This window comes from Podarcis gaigeae, assembly GCF_964106915.1.
Source record: "Podarcis gaigeae genome assembly, chromosome: 18".
NCBI classification, from domain to species: Eukaryota; Metazoa; Chordata; class Lepidosauria; order Squamata; family Lacertidae; genus Podarcis; species Podarcis gaigeae.
This window is the reverse complement of record NC_139696.1, coordinates 12,867,300-12,886,225: the sequence shown is the minus strand read 5'-3', so window position 1 is coordinate 12,886,225 and position 18,926 is coordinate 12,867,300. Positions and strand designations below refer to the sequence as shown.

The window sequence follows — 18,926 nt, the reverse complement described above, 5'->3', positions numbered from 1 at the left end:
CAGGCAAGTCCCTAGCTGAGTGTTGCCGTTTCCCCCTCCCTGGACCCTTCCTTCTCCTGCAAAACTGGCATTTCTGGTTTCAGGGCTCCCCTGGGCCATGGCGGCAACAGTGGGGCTGCCCTGAACATTCCTTTCAAAAGCCAGGCAGTAACCCAAGAAGAGAGCTCAGCTGTGCGGAGCTGCTGCCTAGAGCCAGATTTGAGAGGCGGCGGGACGGGGAGCACAGCATGTACCAAAGGACAGCTGCAGTCACGTAGCACCCTTCCTGGGACGGACGGGATCTTTCTCCGGGGTTCCCCCTTAAACCTGGGCTGTGGTTGCCACAATAGAATGCCTACTCGCCATTTTTGCCCCTGAGAATTTTTTTGTTGTTGAATTCAGGGCTTCCTGAGCAGGAATAAATGGGGCCCAGAGAGGACGCTGCCGTGGGGAATCCCAGCAGAAGAGGCAGCTGCTGGATGAGGCCAAGGGGGGTCCTGCCTCACCCAGCGGCCGACCAGGTGCTTCAATGGGAACCCTGCCAGCAGGATCAGAGCCACTGCTCTCCTGTGACTTCCAGGGATTATTAGGTTGTCTTTGTTCTCATTTCTATTCTGTACTTTGTTTGTTTAAATGGCAATTTTATATTGTGAACAGCCCTGTGATCTACAGGTACAGGTCAATAGACAAATTTGGCCAACAGTTAAAATAAAAGATGCAGCTCCCCTTTGCCAGTCAAGGCAGGGGGGAATTGAGTGGGCAGGGGGGAATTGAGTGCGAAGGGGTCCCAAAGGCCAACACACTAAGACCACTTGCCCTTGTGGGGAAACTCCACCCCCCTCCCATTTGCAGAAGCCAACGTCCCCTCCCTGCCTGACACAGGAGAGGGGGCCTCCGCCTGTGTGGCACCTGGGGGTGTCCCAGCAGCCTAGACTACCCCCTCCACCTCCCTAGGAGATGCTGAGAGGAGCTTCAAGAACCAGAAGACCCCCAGATGGGATGGAGGGGGTGAACAAACAGACTCCAGAGCCCGGACTGTGTCCACGACTGATGCTTTGTCAAGTTTATTCTCCCAATCGGCTTTTGTAAAATAAAAGTCCCATATACGTTATTTATAAAATGGCTTAAATTAAGGCATAATCCTGCAGTGTCTAAGACAAGCGTCCATCATTCTGCACAAGCAAAAGGGGAGGGGAAGGAAGCCCCCCCCCGAGATGTGCTCTGCAGAAGCCGGGAGATGTGGCAGAGCTGATGTGTCTGAGTCCAGAAAACAAAAAAAGGGTCACCAACAACACGCGACGCGTTATAATAGGAGGGGGGAGATACACAGAAAGACCCACAGAGGGGAAAGGCCCCCCCCAAAAGAGACCCAGATAGGAGGGAGGGGGTGTCCACACAGGATCAGCCCCCTCCTCCCCCAGGGCTGGGCTGCCCTGTTGCCAAAGGTGGGAGAGGGGGGTGTCCCACGCAGAAGATTCCCAGAGCAGCTCCAGAGCGGACCAGCGCCCCCCACAGCACAAGCTCTGAGGTGGTGCCCCCAAAGGAAGGTGGAGCAGACCCTTCCCAGTGGCCTTTGCTCCTTGGTGCCTTTGCAGCCAAAGTGTGCGATGGGAGGGCAAATGAAGCAAAGCGAATGGCAGAAATCCTTGCGGGGGGGGGGGGGGGAGAGAAGCTCTTTTGGAAGCAACAGAATCTAGCCCAGACACGGCCAGAAAAGAAGCAGGAAGCGGGGTGGGGGTCCCCTCCTCTCTTCACCACCCAGTGATCCTAAAGCAACGCCAGCACAATCCATCCCCCCCCAAGCTCAAAATACTGCCTATGTTTCCCTAGGAAAAGTTATCTGAATACTATCCCAGCATCATGAAACAGGAAGGGAAAGGCGTCTGCTATTTTTCTTTTAAACTACCGCTGAAATTCTAACCGGGACCTTCATTAAGCACCATATTTGGGGAAGGGGGGATGCCAGAAGAGAAGCGCCGGTCCTCTTCTTCGCACGCAGTTTCCCGGCGCTCGATGGCCAAAGGGACGTGGTGCGCATCGGTGCTGGGTGCGAAAGGCGGCAGAGTCCGTCTCATAGTTAGTCTCAAGTTAGTCTGTGATGGGGAAGGGAGGGAGGGAGGGATGGGGGCGAAAGGGGTCTCCTAGTCAGAGGGGCTCTTGATCCCGTCCTCCCAAGCGCCAGGCTCTTCTATATGGGGCGGCTGTGGGAAAGCCTCTGTGGGCTCAGTCTGTGCAGCTACCGCCTCCTCCTGCTCCTCTCCCAGGAAGGGGGCAGAGCCAGACGCCTCTCCTCCGTCGTCCGCGGGGCTGCCGCCACCGACCATCTCTTCCACGGGAGTCGGGGTGGCTGGTTGGTCCTTGGCTTCTGGGCGAGACGACGGAGAAGCCTCCTCCTTGGGGGCCGCAGGGCAGCTGACTGGGGAGATCACCAAGGGGGGCTGAAGTAGGTCTTTCTATAAGCAGGAGCAGCCCCACATTACAGGGGAGGGGGGAGGGGAGGGAAAGGAGAGAGAGAGAGAGAAGGGTAACTACAAACTACAGCCGTGCTTTTGTACAGATGCTCCCCTCATCCAGCCCAGGACACCCAGGAGTGTCCAGCTCCCCTCTAGACTGGCCCAAATGGAAGCAGGGGGGCTGCCAGGATAGGCCTGAGCTCATGCAGTTCACCCAGGCCAGCCCCATCTCCACTTCCAAGCCTGACACCAGCCTTTTGAGGGCATCTGAGGAGTCCAGTGGCTGGATCCTGCCCCAGGCCCACCCAGCTGAGCATTCAGTCCCGCCCCCCAGAGGAAGCCCCCCTCCCCCCCGTGTGACGGCAGCAACTCTCCCCACATGGGAGCCCTGGGCGGTGGCACTACAGAGGCAGCTGGACTCTGGAAGGCGGAAGGGCTCCTGCTTGCGGGCTTCCCTTGGGGGCGTCCAGCTGGGCTCAGGGGGAGCCCTCAGGCCTGATCCAGCAACACCTATGAACGCCTCTTGCCCCTTTCCAAGACGGCACCCCTCTGCCCCCCGCCCGAGTGACGGAGAAGAACTGTGGAGCTGGAAAGGGACCCTGAGGGTCGTCTAGTCCAACTGCATGCAATGCAGGAATCACGACGTGGGGAAGAAAGCTGACCATCTGTGGCTTCTCTGCCCCCTTCCTTTGGGGGCACCACCTCAGCCATGAATGGTGGCCTCCTTTTGGGGGAGGAGGGAGGTCTGCAAAAGCCACTTCCAAAAAACTCCCTTTTGGGGGGTGGAGGATAATGCCAACAAGAGTTTTACTCAACTTTAATTCTAGTTAGGGGGCTTTTATCCTAACACTGGCCTTTTCTGGAGGAGACTCATATCAAAGTGGTATTCACCGCAAATCCGCTGCCCGTCCAGAACATGGGCAGCTCCTTGCGCCAGAGCGCCACCACGAAGCTGGTGAGGAGTGTGGACGGCACCAGGTACAGCAGCGCCGGCTGCCCCTTCTGCATCAGAGCGAGCGCCACAAATGTCACCAGGAGGCCCAGGCCGTAGGCTGCAGTGGGAGACAGGGGAGAGAAGGCGGGGGCTCCTTTTCAGCTGGCAGTCACCCAGAAAGTGCCCCCCTGTCTTTCTCATCTCATCTGTGGGTAAATTCTCACATGGGAATAAACACCTCTGCCCCTTGCAGCTCTGCTTCAAGGATTTATGGAACATAATAAATTATAATGGAAAAGGCAGGAAAACTCAGCACAGAGAATCGTTCCTCCTCTCTGCTCTTCAGCCATCTGGGCAGAGGAGCAGTTAGGGCTGGGCAATATTTGGCTTTCAATTTTGTGATATATCACCAGCTAAGTATTGTGGCAGACTGATGTGTTATGATGTCTGAAATGAGGATGGAGCTACGGAGACTGGCTTTACAGTTTTCCCCCCATCAGGATTTTATGCATAGCTATGCTATGGGACGCAGGTGGCGCTGTGGGTTAAAGCCTCAGCGCCTAGGACTTGCCGATCGAAAGGTCGGCGGTTCGAATCCCTGCGGCGGGGTGCGCTCCCGCTGCTCGGTCCCAGCGCCTGCCAACCTAGCAGTTCGAAAGCACCTCCGGGTGCAAGTAGATAAATAGGGACCGCTTACCAGCGGGAAGGTAAACGGCGTTTCCGTGTGCGGCTCTGGCTCGCCAGAGCAGCGATGTCACGCTGGCCACGTGACCCGGAAGTGTCTCCGGACAGCGCTGGCCCCTGGCCTCTTAAGTGAGATGGGCGCACAACCCCAGAGTCTGTCAAGACTGGCCCGTACGGGCAGGGGTACCTTTACCTTTACCTATGCTATGCATACACCCACATCATGATTTGTGATATATTGCCAGGTCAAAAATTATGGAACCGATATCAGGAGAAGAATGTCATGCTGATTTTGGATGTTATATCAATTATCACCCAGCCTATAACAGTCACCACCCTTCTCTCCTTCAGAGCCTAATAAAAAAGTCTGATGCTATGGGAACCCTGTTGCTGGGAGAAAACTTGCTGCTAGGGGCAAAACAATGCAGGGATCCTTTCCAGACTGCACTAACACTGTCAATCCTGTTGCACACGTGGAGATGGGCTGCACCCAGAGGGCTCCCAAGGGACCTGATCCAGCCACAAGAGAGCCACTTCTCAGGACAAGAGCTGAAAGGCATCGCTGTCGCTGAATTTACTGGCAGGCTCTGCAGTTTGAGGCTCTGCACAGCTGCTGCTTCCAGCACAGCTCATGGCAGGAATGTGGCACATAAATGAACTCCGCCAGTCCAGGGTGGGGCGAGAGGTAAGAAGAAGGGACTGCTGGGTTTCCCAAAGGTGGAGGAGGAGGCAGGTGTTGGCAAGGATGGGGGGGGGGAGCCAGACATACCAATGGTGCAAGCGACAAAATAGACCCGGGAGGACTGGACCTGGATGTCAAAGCGATGGCAGTAGGCTACCAGGAGCCCTGGGGAGGAAAGAGGAGGGAGCCTGAGGCAAGGGAAGGAGTGACAAGGCCAAGCAGGGACACTCCCTGGAGGCCCCCCCCCCAGCATCCTCCAAGTGGGGCAGCAGGGAGGCTGTGTCCCTCTGCCCTGGCCCTCAAAGGTAGACTGCCTCTAGGGGCAGCTGTTCCCTTGAGCTGCCTCAAGGGAGAGGGCAGCATCCCCACTGGACCAGCCCCAAGGGACCCTGCCCTCTCCTCTGCCAGTCCTTCGCTTAGGGCCAAGCCGAGGGGCTCTTCTGTGCCTTCTGCAGGCCGAGCGGGGGCTCAGCCCCAAAGCCACCTCGCCCCCCAGCAAGGTGGGAAGGGAGGAGGGCCTACCTGGAACCAGAATGTCCCCGAATCCCAGGAGGGAGAAGGGTCGGTCACACAGTGCCAGCGGAGAGAAGTTGAGTCGGGGCACCTTCAGCACCATCGGAAGCTGCCGGGGGAAGGGGGTCCATCCATCCAGGTCAACAAGCAGCCCCTCTGCTGTCCCAAACGGGGCCAAAGCTCCCACAAGCCCTTGCCCCACAGAGGAGGGTATCTGGCATTTGAGGCAAGGAGGGGGCGACAGGAGATGGCACAACCTAAAGCCCCCCAGGGGAAAGCGCCCTGCACCCAAGGAGAAAAATGGAGGAACCCCAGAAGTGTCTCTTCTCAGGCCTGACCAGAACCCAAAACTGAACCTGCCTGCTCTCCAGGGGGGCTTCCTGACACCTCTTCCCTCACGGCTGAGGAGTCTCTGGGCCATTCTGGGTCTAGATCCGACGGGGTGGGGATATCCTGGACCCACTACGTGTTTGGACCATGACCCCCCGACCCCTGGGCTTCTCCCAGGCTCATCCTGCATCGCCTCCATTTTGTCCACCAGGAAGAGGCCATCTCCCCCTACCAAAACCCGGGACACTCTGGCAGCCCCTCACCTTTTCGTGAGTGGCGGAGTCTGTCGGGCCAGCAGCCACTTCCACCATGATGCTCTCTCCTGTCTGGAAGGAGAGGACAAAAAAAGAAAGAGGCCTGGGGGAAGAGGAATGTTTTTGCCTGGTGCCTGAAGACATGCAATGAGGGTATCAGGCAAGACTCTCTGGGGAAAGAATCCCCATCAGAGAATCGGGAAGGGGCTTCCGATGGCCCCAGCGGAAAGACCCAGCCCAACTCTGACTCCTCCCGATCAGCCCCGCACCCCCATTTGCAATGCCCACCCTGTCAGGCCAATTATGCACCTTCGTCAAGTATGGCGTGATGAAAACGAAGAAGACGTCGTAGACAAAGAGGACCAGGAGGAGCAGCGTGCAGCCCTGGGGGGCAGGAGGGAAAAGGGAGGGGTGTCATTCCCAGAGGCTCACTGTTGATTCTGCCTCCCCCCCTCACCCAGGTTGGCTTTCTTCTGGCTCTTGAGTCGCAGAGTACATTGAGAGGTAGCCTCAGGCCCATGTCAGCCTCCCTCCCCACCGTCCTGGGGATGAGCCCCCCCCCAAAGCTCCCCCCCAAGGCCTTACCTTGAAGGTGGGCAAGCGGATGGTCTTGAGCATGTAAAGGCAGAAGGCAACTCCCAGGGCGTCCTGCAGAATCCAGGCCCACCTGGGGGAGGAATGGCCATGGCCAACAGCCGAGGGAGAAGGGTCAAGCCCCTTGGGCTCTCTCCGGTCGCCCTTCCTCCCCCCATCTCACTTCTTCTCAAGAAAGAGTCCCCATGGCCAGCTGGGGTGGGGGGTTCTGGACATTCCCTCCGCCCTGAGACACGTCCCATTTCGCCCTGTGCCCAAGAGGACACTGCAGAGCTGGAGAAGGGGAAGAGCAGAGGAGGAAGTTGCTTTCTGGAGCAACTGATGCAGCTGAGGGGTGCAAAATAGCATGTGGAGGGAGCAAGGGGCTCTTCGAAGGGACAGGTGCCCCCCCCCACCAAGGGGAGAGCACGAAAAGCACCGAATCACTCACTGGTCCTCATTGCGGAAGATGCCCCAGACCAGGCTGACGGCGACGCAGAAGACAGCCAGGAGCAACATGCGCACTTGGGGGCGCTTGTGGAAGTAGGGCAGGTTGTTGTCGGGGACCCTGAGGACAAGAGGCGGGGTGAGAGGCCTGCACCCCACTTGGCAAGTGGGAGAGGGACCTCTTGGAGCCTCCACCCCAGAGAGCAGACTGACGCCGAGTCAGGCCTGCTCCATCGAGCGCAGATCTGCCCCCACAGGCTGGCAGCAGCAGGTCTCCAGGGAAGGAGTCTTTGCTCAGCCTGAGTTGGAGATGCTACTACTGGGGAGCCTGGCACCTTCTGCATGCCAAGCAGGTGCTCCATGCCCACGGGCAGAGTCTCCAGGGGAGGAGGTGCTGGGGAAAAGCCTTCCCTGCCCGAGGCCACGGCCCGGGAGCTGCTGTCAGTCAAGGTCACCAAGCCAAGGTCACCAAACTCAGCAGACAGACTATTTTTTTCTATTCTATGGGCTCAGGGATGCTTAAAAAAGACAAACTTCCTTCCTCTTAAGTTGCTCAGTGCCACTCACTCAACCCCCCTCCCCCCACGCTTGGTGTGGAGGCTTTTGAAAACCAAGGGAAAAGGGGTTGGGGGCCAAATCCAGGAGCCCCCACAAACAGGGGCACAGCTCTGACGTCTGCAGATATAGGGCAATACACGCATTTAATAAATAATAATAAATGGCTGCACTCAGGGTTCATTGCCCTTCATTTTTTGTCCTGGGGCAGGACTTTCAGCTCTTCTACGTAGCTCAGAACAGCCCTCACCACTCTGTCTGACCTGTGCAAGAAAAAGGCAAAAAGATCTCAGAGATCCCCGCAGAAGGAAGCAAAAACAGCCAGACCTGCTTTGCACCAATTCAAAACCCCACAAGTCAACTGCTCTTGGAAAGGGCATTTGTGCACTTGCAAAACGCAGAGGGTGGGTTTTCTGCCTGATTGCCAGGGGCGAGATCTGATGAGGCACTGTCTTTCATTGCTTTCATCTTTCTGCAGTGGAAGTGAGGACCTTTCAGTGGAACAAGATCCCTTTTCTTGTCCAGATGAGTCAGCTGAGAGTCGGGAGGGAGCCCAGAGAGCCACGGAAGAGGGGATCCCGCCCTGCCCCACATGTACAAGGAGGAGCAAGAGATCCACGTCTTGCCCATGTAATGCATTTAAGAATTCAGAGCTTGTTTCCTAGATACTGGCTGCTAAACAAGACCAGCAGCAACAAAACCAACAGCCCACACACATTAATACGTTGCAGTCAGGAAAATAAAAATATATTAGAGAGGGAAGGATAAAGCACAGCTGCTCCCAAGTCCCAAAGGAGGAGGGTTTGGGGTTCTGTCCAGCCCCCCACTAGCATTCATGCTCTGATAACTTGATTCTTTCCACGGGGGGGGGGGGGTGTTCTATGGCCAGGCAGGATTTGAACCCAGTCCACTGGCCCCCGCAAGCTTCATGTGCCAGGGCCACTTAGCCAAAGGTGGCAAAGCAAGACTGTCTTCTGCCTTCTACCTGCATTTCCCCAGAGGAAACCTTCGGACAAACGGGGAGAGGCAGCTGTAGAGGCCGATGGAAGCCGCCAGGCAGAAAATCCCAATGATGGCATACACTGCAGGGTGGAAAGGGGACAAGAAAAGATGAATGAAGACAAGGGGCTGGAGAGAGGCTGAACAGCACCGAGAAGCCAGTGCAAGTACCTAGGTGGTCGTAGAAGTAATAGAGCAGGACGAGCATTGAGCAGCACATGACCACAAAGACGCAGATCATGATGGGGGTGACGTCCACTGTCTCGTCCTCGTGCTTCTCCACTCCGTCATCCCGTTTGTGCTTCATGTACCGCCTGCAAGGGAGACAAGACAAGGTCATCCGAGGCTGGAGACGCTTGCTGGTACTGCACCACTCATGGAGAGGCCAACCGACAAGAGGGGAGGCATCCTACGAGGGCTCAGCAACCCTAAAATGATGCTCAGGGCTGCCGGCCTCTCTCCCCTCCCCCCCCCAGCAAAGCAGGGCCTGTCTCCACGCTTCACAAAATCATTTGCAGCCATGAGATGTGGATGTTAGCCAATGGCTTCATGGGAAACGCATGGAGGAGGCAACTTATCAGGCTATTTGAGAAGTCATGAGAGGAACACCTAGCAGTGACTCCCTCCAAGAGCTCAATGATTGGGCATGGATGCAAGGAATCCTGGATCCTGTGCTGCCACGACCTCACCAAACACCTTCTATGTATTCCCAGGGGCTGGTGCCTTGGACTTAGCAGGTGGCAGCTTCTTCAGAGGTCTCCCATGTTTTGATTCCAGAGAGAGCAGCTCTGAACAGCCAAGAATGCAGGATGAGCCCCATGGCACTGCAGGGAGCTGGGCTGGATGACCCTCAGGGGCTTCTACTGGCCCCCTGCCCCAACTCACTTCTTGACATCCCTGCTCCCTGCCCAGTAGCCTCCGACGGCCACCGTCCCCACAGCCATCACGAAGATGATCACCATGTTGTAGTCCAGGACTGGCTCGTTGGGGGCATACATGGCCACCTTGACCGAGGGCCCAAAGCTCTGAGGAAGAGGGAGAGAGAGAAGGGAGCTCAGCTGACCCTAAAAAAGAGTTGCCCCAGGAAAGAGCTACCCTCCGGGGAACAGGACGTCCTCCAGGAAATGCCAGTGTGTGACTGGCCTTGGGGGCCCCAAAAGCAGTGCTGCCCCCAATGCCCCTGTGACCCTGACTGGGAACGCGGATGGGGTCTCACCCTGCCAATATCCAGCATGTCCGCGTAGCTCAGCAGAGCCACTGGGATGTCAATCTCCTCATACTGACTGCGGTTGCCGGCCGGCGGGACCTGGAGGGAATGAGGGGGAAGAACAAAGTGAGCCACACACGCCCCACCCTCCCAGCCTGCCCATCCCCAAAGCCAAATGGTGTGTCAAACTCAGAAGTGCATGCAGGCCCCAATCCTCCTCTGTTTACCCCAGGCCACCCAGCTCACGACTCATCCCCAGCCTAGTGCATCAATGGCTGCTGCGCATTTGGGGGCAAAACGCATCACAAGCGAAGCAGCAGGAGAGGGGAGGGCACCTCCCAGCCCCAGAAGAGGAGATGAACGGCTTCCTTAGAACTCTTAATTGTTCAGAAAAGATTTTGAAGGGGGACATTAATCTCAGAAGAAGGGACGTCATGCAGAAAGCGAAGAAAATTAAAAAGGAAAGTCAGATGAGTAGAACCACACAGCCAAGGACAAGGCAGAGATGGAACTCTATTCAACATCTTTATCAACGACTTGGATGATGGACTCAAGAGCATCCTGATCAAATTTGCAGATGACACCAAACTGGGAGGGGTGGCTAACACCCCAGAGGACAGGATCACACTTCAAAATGACCTTGACAGATTAGAGAACTGAGCCAAAACAAACAAGATGAATTTTAACAGGAAGAAATGTAAAGTATTGCACTTGGGCCAAAAAAATGAGAGGCACAAATACAAGATGGGTGACACCTGGCTTGAGAGCAGTACATGTGAAAAGGATCTAGGAGTCTTGGTTGACCACAAACTTGACATGAGCCAACAGTGTGACGCGGCAGCTAAAAAAGCCAATGCAATTCTGGGCTGCATCAATAGGAGTATAGCATCTAGATCAAGGGAAGTAATAGTGCCACTGTATTCTGCTCTGGTCAGACCTCACCTGGAGTACTGTGTCCAGTTCTGGGCACCACAGTTCAAGAAGGACATTGACAAACGGGAACGTGTCCAGAGGAGGGCAACCAAAATGGTCAAAGGCCTGGAAACGATGCCTTATGAGGAACGGCTAAGGGAGCTGGGCATGTTTAGCCTGGAGAAGAGGAGGTTAAGGGGTGATATGATAGCCATGTTCAAATATATAAAAGGATGTCACATAGAGGAGGGAGAAAGGTTGTTTTCTGCTGCTCCAGAGAAGCGGACACGGAGCAATGGATCCAAACTACAAGAAAGAAGATTCCACCTAAACATTAGGAAGAACTTCCTGACAGTAAGAGCTGTTTGACAGTGGAATTTGCTGCCAAGGAGTGTGGTGGAGTCTCCTTCTTTGGAGGTCTTTAAGCAGAGGCTTGACAACCATATGTCAGGAGTGCTCTGATGGTGTTTCCTGCTTGGCAGGGGGGTGGACTCGATGGCCCTTGTGGTCTCTTTCAACTCTAGGATTCTATGATTTCTAACTGAATGCCCAGGAGGGGGCAGAATGCCTGCCAGGCCAGGGATGGGAGATGCAACCTGAAGAAGGGCTTCAGAAAATAAGAAACTAGGCCAGGAATTTCTCTCCTCAGGTAATAAAAAGAAACAATATGGGATGCAGGTAAAGCCTTCATACCAGGTTTTTATGAAGCCCTCAGCCAGTATTGTAACACATGGCTACAATACTACCAAATTGATCACCTATTCAAGAAGAATAAAATCATTGGATTTGGCAAAGAATAATCAAAATTACAAACAGAATTACTAAAAAAAACCCAAAAAAAGGTATGTAAAATATACAATTTGTCATTAGAATGGGAATTAAAAGATGAAGAGATGAAGGAAGTTATGATTAAGTGGGCCAGAGACAAAGGCCACAGGATCCGATTAGACCAATGGGAGAAATTATGGAGAAATGACATCAAATTCACAGCTTGCTTCACAATCAGAGAAAATATAATGAAAATGATGTATCAGTGGTATTTACCGTATTTTTCACCCTGTAGGGCGCACTGGCCCATAGGGCGCACCTCGTTTTTTGAGGGGGAAATGAATAAAAATAAATTATTTCCCAGCCCCCAGAACAGGCTGCTATCCGCAAGCCTTGCAAGCCCGCGGGAACTCCTGCGGGCTCACAAGGCTTGCAGATAGCTTCCTGAAGCCTGGAGAGTGAGAGGGGTCGGTGCGCACCGACGCCTCTCGCTCTCCAGGCTTCAGCGAAAGCCTGCATTCGCCCCATAGGACGCACACACATTTCCCCTTCATTTTTGGAGGGGGAAAAGTGCATCCTATAGGGCAAAAAATACGGTAACTCTGGTCAAATTGGCAAAAATTTATAAATCAAAATCTAATTTGTGCTGGAGATGGAAACAGAAATAGGAACAATGTATCATATGTGGTGGGAGTACATGTATATCAAACAATTTTGGAGTAACATCCAAGAGAAATTTTTAAAAATGCTTAAAATATCATGTAATAAAAAAACAGAGGCCTTCCTCTTGGGAATTATATTGACTGACATTCCTGCTGCTAGGAAAAAAGTTTTCTTATATGCAACTGCTGCTGCCAGAATTATTATAGCAAATAATTTGAAGGAAGAAAAAAAAACCTCAATAAGAGAATGGCAAATAAAATTTTGTGAATACATAGAACTGGCAAGACTTACAGCAGTGATAAGAGGACAGTCAGATCAAAAACTGATAGATGAGTGGATCTGTGTGAAGGAGTTCTGGTATAATTCTGGTATAAATATATCAATACACAATGAATGAAATTTATAGAGTAAAGGACAAAGAAGAAATGGACATAAGATGAGGTAGTTAAAAATAATACTGATAGCACAGCGAACAGAAGAAAAGAAATAAAGGAAGTTACACACGGGTGGAGGGGAGTCAAGATTTATGTATTCATGTTTAGTTTATTTTGTAATTTAAGTTGATTTTTTTGTTATTGTATGTTTAATTGTTTTCTTTTTTAGGTATTAAGTAGCTGTATGTATAATAGGTTTGTTTTGTGTTTGTGAGTATTGCATTTACCAATAAAAAATCTATCTATCTATCTATCTATCTATCTATCTATCTATCTATCTAAAAGCAATTGCAACCTGAATGGGCAGGGGAGGTGAGAAGGGCAGAAGGAAAGCTGCTGCCTTTGCTCTCATCTGAGGCACGTAAGTAAGAGGGTGCTTGAGTAGATTCTGAGCACAATTCAAAGTGTAGGTGCTGACCTTTCAAGCCCTAAGTGGCCTCAGCCCTGTAGACCTGAAGGAGTATCTCCACCCCCATCATCCAGCCCAGACACTGAGATCTTCTGGGGGTTCCCTCACTGCAATTAAGTGAAGCCACGGGGAGCCAGTGGTTGGATAGTTTCGCGAAGCTACCAGCATGAGTTTGACCAAATTGCGGGAGGCACTGGAAGACAGAAGTGCCTGGCATGCTCTGGTCCAGGGGGTCACGAAGAGTCGGACACGACTAAACGACTAAACAACAACAACAACGGGGAGCCAGGCAGAGGGCCTACTGAGTTGTGGCACCCACCCTGTAGAACACCCTCCTGTCAGATGTCAAGGAGATAACTACACAACATCTGAAGGCGGCCCTGTATCGGGAAGATTTTAATGTTTTATTGGTTGGGATCCGCCCAGAGTGGCTGGGGAAACTCAACCAGATGGGCGGGTACGAAGAAGAAGAAGAAGAAGAAGAAGAAGAAGAAGAAGAAGAAGAAGAAGAAATGGGTCCCATTAGGGGAAAAGGTGGAAAGAATGCCCTAATTCCCGCCAGGCTGGCAGCAGGAAGAAGTGTCGCCTTCTCTCCCTGCCCCTCCCTGGGGACTCACCAGCCTCTCTCGACTGACAATCAGCAGCCCCCTTGCCCCGTTGATCTGGGCCAGCCGGACTTTCTCATAGAAGGTGCAGTTGCCCCGCATGACCATGGGGATGGTGCTGCTGAAGCCGCCGTCGGGAACATCTGAAGGAGCACACAGGACAGAGACTGTCTGGTCCTGCAGCTGCAGCAGAGACTGGAGGAGGAAAGGAGGAAGAGGAAAACATGAGGAGAGGAAAATGGAGCCCTCTAAGCTGCTCCTCGCCTTCAGAGGAACAACAAAGGAAGCTCAGAATGCAACAAAGCAGCTCCAACAGGCCTGAGCAAAGAAAGGTCTTTCACCCCAGGGCCAAAATGATCACGAAGCAGGCGCCAGCTGAGGCCCAAGGGGAGGGTGCTCTGATTCATGGAGTTGGTGCTAGCCTAAGGTAAAGGTAAAGGTAAAGGTACCCCTGCCCGTACGGGCCAGTCTTGACAGACTCTGGGGTTGTGCGCCCATCTCACTCAAGAGGCCAGGGGCCAGCGCTGTCCGAAGACACTTCCGGGTCACGTGGCCAGCGTGACATCGCTGCTCTGGCGAGCCAGAGCCGCACACGGAAACGCCGTTTACCTTCCCGCTGGTAAGCGGTCCCTATTTATCTACTTGCACCCGGAGGTGCTTTCGAACTGCTAGGTTGGCAGGCGCTGGGACCGAGCAGCGGGAGCGCACCCCGCCGCAGGGATTCGAACCGCTGACCTTTCGATCGCTAAGTCCTAGGCGCTGAGGCTTTAACCCACAGTGCTAGCCTACAAACTCCTAAATGACTTAGGAGCCCCATCCTTGAAGGACCAGCTCCTGCCACATCAGGAAGCACATGTGCCAAGATCTGCAAGGGAGAAATTGAATTTGACCGAAATGATCACTACTGTTTTTTGTCCAAAATTAATGCTACTGAACTGTTTTTATGATAGATTGCCAGAAGAATTGGTCCCATATAGGATTTTGGCAGATCAAATTGTCATTGCAACTTAATGGAAAACAATCCTAACTCTTACACTATGTGCTTGGCACCTCTCTGGTATATCACGTGTAATTTGAGATTTCAGTGAGGACTAGAATCTTCAGACACTTTCAATATGATTTGGCATTCCTTTATTATGCATGTACAACGGAACCATCATTTTCAAGGCAACCCTCATCCCCAGCCATGCAAATCTTGTACTAGGCTTAATAATCTGATAACATTGTGATAGTCTTCACTTGGACTTTGTTACTTTAACCCGTGGGCAATGGGACTCATCCTGCGTGGCTGCTTTGTAGTATGGTTTCTCACCTTTCAATTTTCGTCTCTTGTTATAATTGTTCTCTGACAAAATGAAATAATAATACGTTTACACAAGCACACAAAAGGTTTTCAAAGTTATGTGTGGCACTGCATAGGACTCTTAATCTCAGTTACCGAGTTGGAAGGGACCTCGAGGGGCTGGCTTTCCACCTGTGTGCTGTGGCCCCCTGGGGTGCCTTGAAGGATGGTTAGGGGTCCCTTTCCTCCTTCCTATGATGCCCTTTGGCATCCCCGTCTCCCAAAAATTGGACAGCTGTTTGCTGCAGCAGCTCTGGCAACAAGTTCCCCAGGTGAATGGTGCCTCTGGGGCTGGCTAGGGGGTGCTTCCTTGTGGGGCGGGGGGGGCAGCTCAGAGACCAGGGGCGGCAGCTGTTTCTGCCCAGAGGACTCCCGAGCAGAGGGAGCTGAGGGAACACTCCATAAGGGAGGGTGTTTGATAAAGGGTGAGAGGTTGCCCGCTCAGCAGGCAAGGGGTGACACAACTGGGCTCCTGAGCCCCACGAGGGGGGCTGCAGAAAGAATGCAGTTGGTCAAGGGAACTGTGGACTCAAAAAGGTTGAAAACCTCTGGACTAGATGACTCTTGCAGTCCCTCCCAACTCTGTGCTTCTATGACTTTCTGTGACTAATCATTAACTTGACCAAGGATGGGCTAGAGATGTAAACAGTGATGATAAGCAGGGCAGGTGCCACCCTGCCAGCTGAGGTGCCGCAGGAGCCACTCACCGCCTTGCCCAGGTCATGGGGCAGATGAGCCCATTGGGAGTTGAAGAGAATGCAGTAGTCCTTCCCCTTGGAACTCCCCTTCTCGGAGAAGACGCGGACCATGCCAAACTCACAGGAGACCTGGAAAACAGAGGGAGAAGACTTGCTTCCCATCACTCCGGCAGCATCCGGGCTCCCCTCCCATAAGAATGAAAGAAAAGCCTCCAAAGGCCAAAGGCAAGCAAGATTCCCTCTTTTCCCACAAGAGCCCTCTTTTGTGGCTTCCAGCAACTGGGATGAAGAAGCATTTCTGCCTCCAACCCCGGAGGTTGGCTAACAGCCATTTATAACCTTATTCTCCTCCATGAATTTGTCTAATCCTCTTTCAAGGTCATCTAAGTTTGGTGGCCATCACTACCTCCTAGGTAAGGGAGTTCTACAGATGGTGTGAATAAGTCCTGTCTTTCCCCTGCCTGAATTTTCCAACGTTCAGCTTCATGGGAGGCCCACAAGTCCTAGTGTTACGAGGGAGAAAACTCTCTGCACAGGACTGAATGAAAACCCAAAAGGGGCCAGAACTAGGCAGCAAGAGGAAAGCGACAGGGTGTTGCACATCACTCCAACTTCCCATCAACTTTGCAGGCTCCCAGGTGCCCACATGATCTGGATGCAGGATGCTTTTGAAACTTCCCACACTGCTGTCCACCAGGATTCATGAGCAGACCCCCCGTCAGCCAACAGGGGGGCGTGCAAGGACATCGTGACCAGAGTTGGCAACTTGGGCTGGGAATCTATCTCTCCTTCACTAGGGAAGAACCAGCCACTCAACTGCTGTGGGTGTAAGATTAGAGGGCTCAGGTCTTCGTCTCCATCTGGAGGAAGGGAGAGTCAGAAAGTCACTCCCAAAAGCACCACAAGCGACAAAGCCTGGCTTTCCAGAGCTGGATGCTGCAGGGAATCCCTTGAGGGCAAGGCCCCATCCCGCTGAGGTCTTCCAAGGCATGCCGTTTCTGCAACCACTGCACCCGAGGTGCACGATACTCCACCCACTGCCTGCCACCCACTGCCTGCTCTCCAACAACCGGGGGGGGGGGAGGGGGCCCTTTGGGATGCGTGACTTGTGGTGGTTGCTATCACACCCTTCTCTCCTGAGATTCTTTGAGGCGGCTCAGTTCTTCGACCACACCTTACCTGGCGCCAGTCGGGATATCACCAGTTCTCTCCTCACCCTAGCAAAGTATCTACTTGCCAAGAGGGTCACAACAGCAGCTGCAAAGGACTTTGAATGTCCTGAATGAGGTTTTTGTTTTGCAGAAGAGGCTGTTTAGCTACAGGTGAGGGCAGTCACTGGCACATGCTGGCACCCCCAAACAGCTGGATGGGGGATCCCTACCAGTTGCTAAATGCAAAAAGGCAAATTAAGTTCATTGCAGCAAAAAGGCCAGCTTTCCCCCCAAGCATCCCCCACAAGATTAAGTCCCACTACCACCTTTCCTGGGAAGGTGTATCCAGGATGGGTGGCCATGGCAGCGTTCTCATGACCCAGGAGGGCCACTAGGCTAGCTAACAATTCGCAGGAACAACAATTTTAAACAGAGTGTCTTCCCCCACCAAGACAAAGATTAGGTGTTTTTATTTTTGCTTTTATCTAGTTTTTAACTTTCTTTGATGCTATTTGGTTCCATTTATATTGACACAAACCACTGTGGTATAAGTTTATGAAACAACAGTATATAGTTTTAATGAATTATTAAGTAAGAGGGCAAGGGACAAAAATAGGTTCTCTCCTTGCCCAAGGAGCCTCCCTGGGGCGTCTCCTGGAGAAAGCGGCTGTGCTCACCTTCTGCCAGCGCGGAAACAAGATTTGTGGGCTGAGCAACCCATTTGGGCTGACCCTGCAGACCTCTTCCTAGTGCACTGAGGCTGTGACAGCAGCAGCAGCACCATCACCAAGGCACAGGGCACAGGCCAACCTGCATCATTGGGGCAGCAAATCAGTTCATACACTTGTCAACACCCAAGCACTGTGTCCTATTTCTCTCTCTCTCTCTGAATATGTTTCACACGTCCCTCCCTCCTGGTCAAAGCATTTGCCAGCAGACTTTTCCACACAGCAACTCCTAAGCCCATTACTGCTGGGGACCTAACCAAAAATGACCCTCAAACCTCAAAAGCTACGTCACCAACAGCAGGGAAGGGCTGCATCCCAATGATGGCATGTTTGCTGTGCATGCAGGATCCAGAATCAGTCCTTCCTGGAGAGCCATTGGCTGCCAGCCTGTGTGGAGGTGATGCTGAGCTGGAGACTAGCAGCCCTCTTTGTTTCAAAGGGAAAGGGTCCTGCAGCTCAGCAGGGCAGAGCGCCCTGGCTCCACACCCAAAGACTGAGCACAGCAAACCAGCTTCCTGCAGAACTGTTTTCATGGAGTTGCAAGGGACCCTGAGGATCATCTAGTCCAACCCTCTGCAGCACAGGAATATGACGCTGTCGAAGCGGGGATCAAAGCTGCAACCTTGCCGTTATCAGCACCAGGCTCTAAGAAACTTGGCTTTCTAAGCCGCCTTGTGCATTAGCTGGAGGACTAGCGCTCCGCTTTGCTCCAAGGGAAGTGGTGCAGCATGCGAAGCCAATCTCGGGATCCCGGGCCAAGAGATTCCTGCCTTGCAGGGGGTTGGGCTGGAAGACCCTCGGGGGTCCCTAGCGCCCCAGGTGGAAATGGCCCGCTTCCTACGCCTCTGGGGCGCCGCGGAGAGCGAGGCGGCGGGGCCTCGGCCCATTTCGCGGAGGGGGCAACTGAGACGCCCCCCCCGGGAAGAAGCCCCGCCTCCCACTGTGGAAGAAGGGCCGCCGAAGAGCCGAGCCCCAACCCCGCCTCTCAGACCCGAGGGAGGACTGGAGAGGAGGAGCCCCGCCCTCTGCATGAGAAGAGCCTCCTCTTCCTCCTCCTCACCTGGACCGCCAGGAGCAGCCACGACCCGAGCAGGGCTCTCCGCCCCAGAGAAGCCGCCGCCGCCGCCGCCATCGCCGCCTTTTGTCCTCCCTGGAACCCGGGGGGGGGGAGCGAGAGGGGAGGGAGGAGGTTCTGCTTCCGGTACACACCGGACGTGAGCGCCCGGTTACCCAGCAACCCGGAAAGGAAGCCGCCCTCTCTTTCTCTGGGCGCATAGGGATGGCGGGAGCGGAGAGTCACACAACCACGTTATAGTTACAGATAGGTAGCCGTGTTGGTCTGCCATAGTCAAAACAAAAAAAAATTCCAGTAGCACCTTAAAGACCAACTAAGTTAGTTCTTGGTATGAGCTTTCGTGTGCATGCACACTTCTTCAGATACACAGTGCATGCACACGAAAGCTCATACCAAGAACTGACTTAGTTGGTCTTTAAGGTGCTACTAGAAGGATTTTTTTTTTTGTTTTAACCACATTATAGACACAGACGTTTAAAAAGCGCCGAAAGGTAACTTGGCGCCCTCAGGGCCGCTCGCTCCAGCCCGGTC

At 53.4% G+C, this 18,926-nt stretch overlaps 1 protein-coding gene across 4 annotated transcripts; it reads right to left on the bottom strand.

The window, feature by feature from the left end:
• Nucleotides 1-1,015: 1,015 nt before the first annotated feature.
• On the bottom strand, nucleotides 1,016-18,539 carry SPPL2B (signal peptide peptidase like 2B). Of its 4 annotated transcripts, none has more exons than XR_014559720.1 (15): nucleotides 18,381-18,536; nucleotides 15,451-15,570; nucleotides 13,414-13,596; nucleotides 9,620-9,709; nucleotides 9,289-9,428; nucleotides 8,575-8,717; nucleotides 8,390-8,486; nucleotides 6,854-6,970; nucleotides 6,415-6,496; nucleotides 6,139-6,213; nucleotides 5,839-5,901; nucleotides 5,255-5,354; nucleotides 4,820-4,897; nucleotides 3,249-3,484; nucleotides 1,016-2,432 (listed from the first exon to the last, which is right to left on the bottom strand). XR_014559720.1 is itself a non-coding variant. In XM_083720459.1 (15 exons), exons 1-15 carry the CDS (start codon nucleotides 18,450-18,452, stop codon nucleotides 2,121-2,123), a joined length of 1,833 nt encoding a protein of 610 aa, XP_083576585.1. In that variant the 5' UTR covers nucleotides 18,453-18,539; the 3' UTR covers nucleotides 1,016-2,120. The 4 variants fall into 4 exon arrangements, 3 of the variants coding, with proteins under 3 accessions (XP_083576585.1, XP_083576587.1, XP_083576586.1); XM_083720459.1 differs by having other exon boundaries at nucleotides 3,324-3,484; nucleotides 18,381-18,539; XM_083720461.1 differs by having other exon boundaries at nucleotides 3,324-3,484; nucleotides 13,414-13,823; nucleotides 14,187-15,570; nucleotides 18,381-18,484.
• Nucleotides 18,540-18,926: the final 387 nt, after the last annotated feature.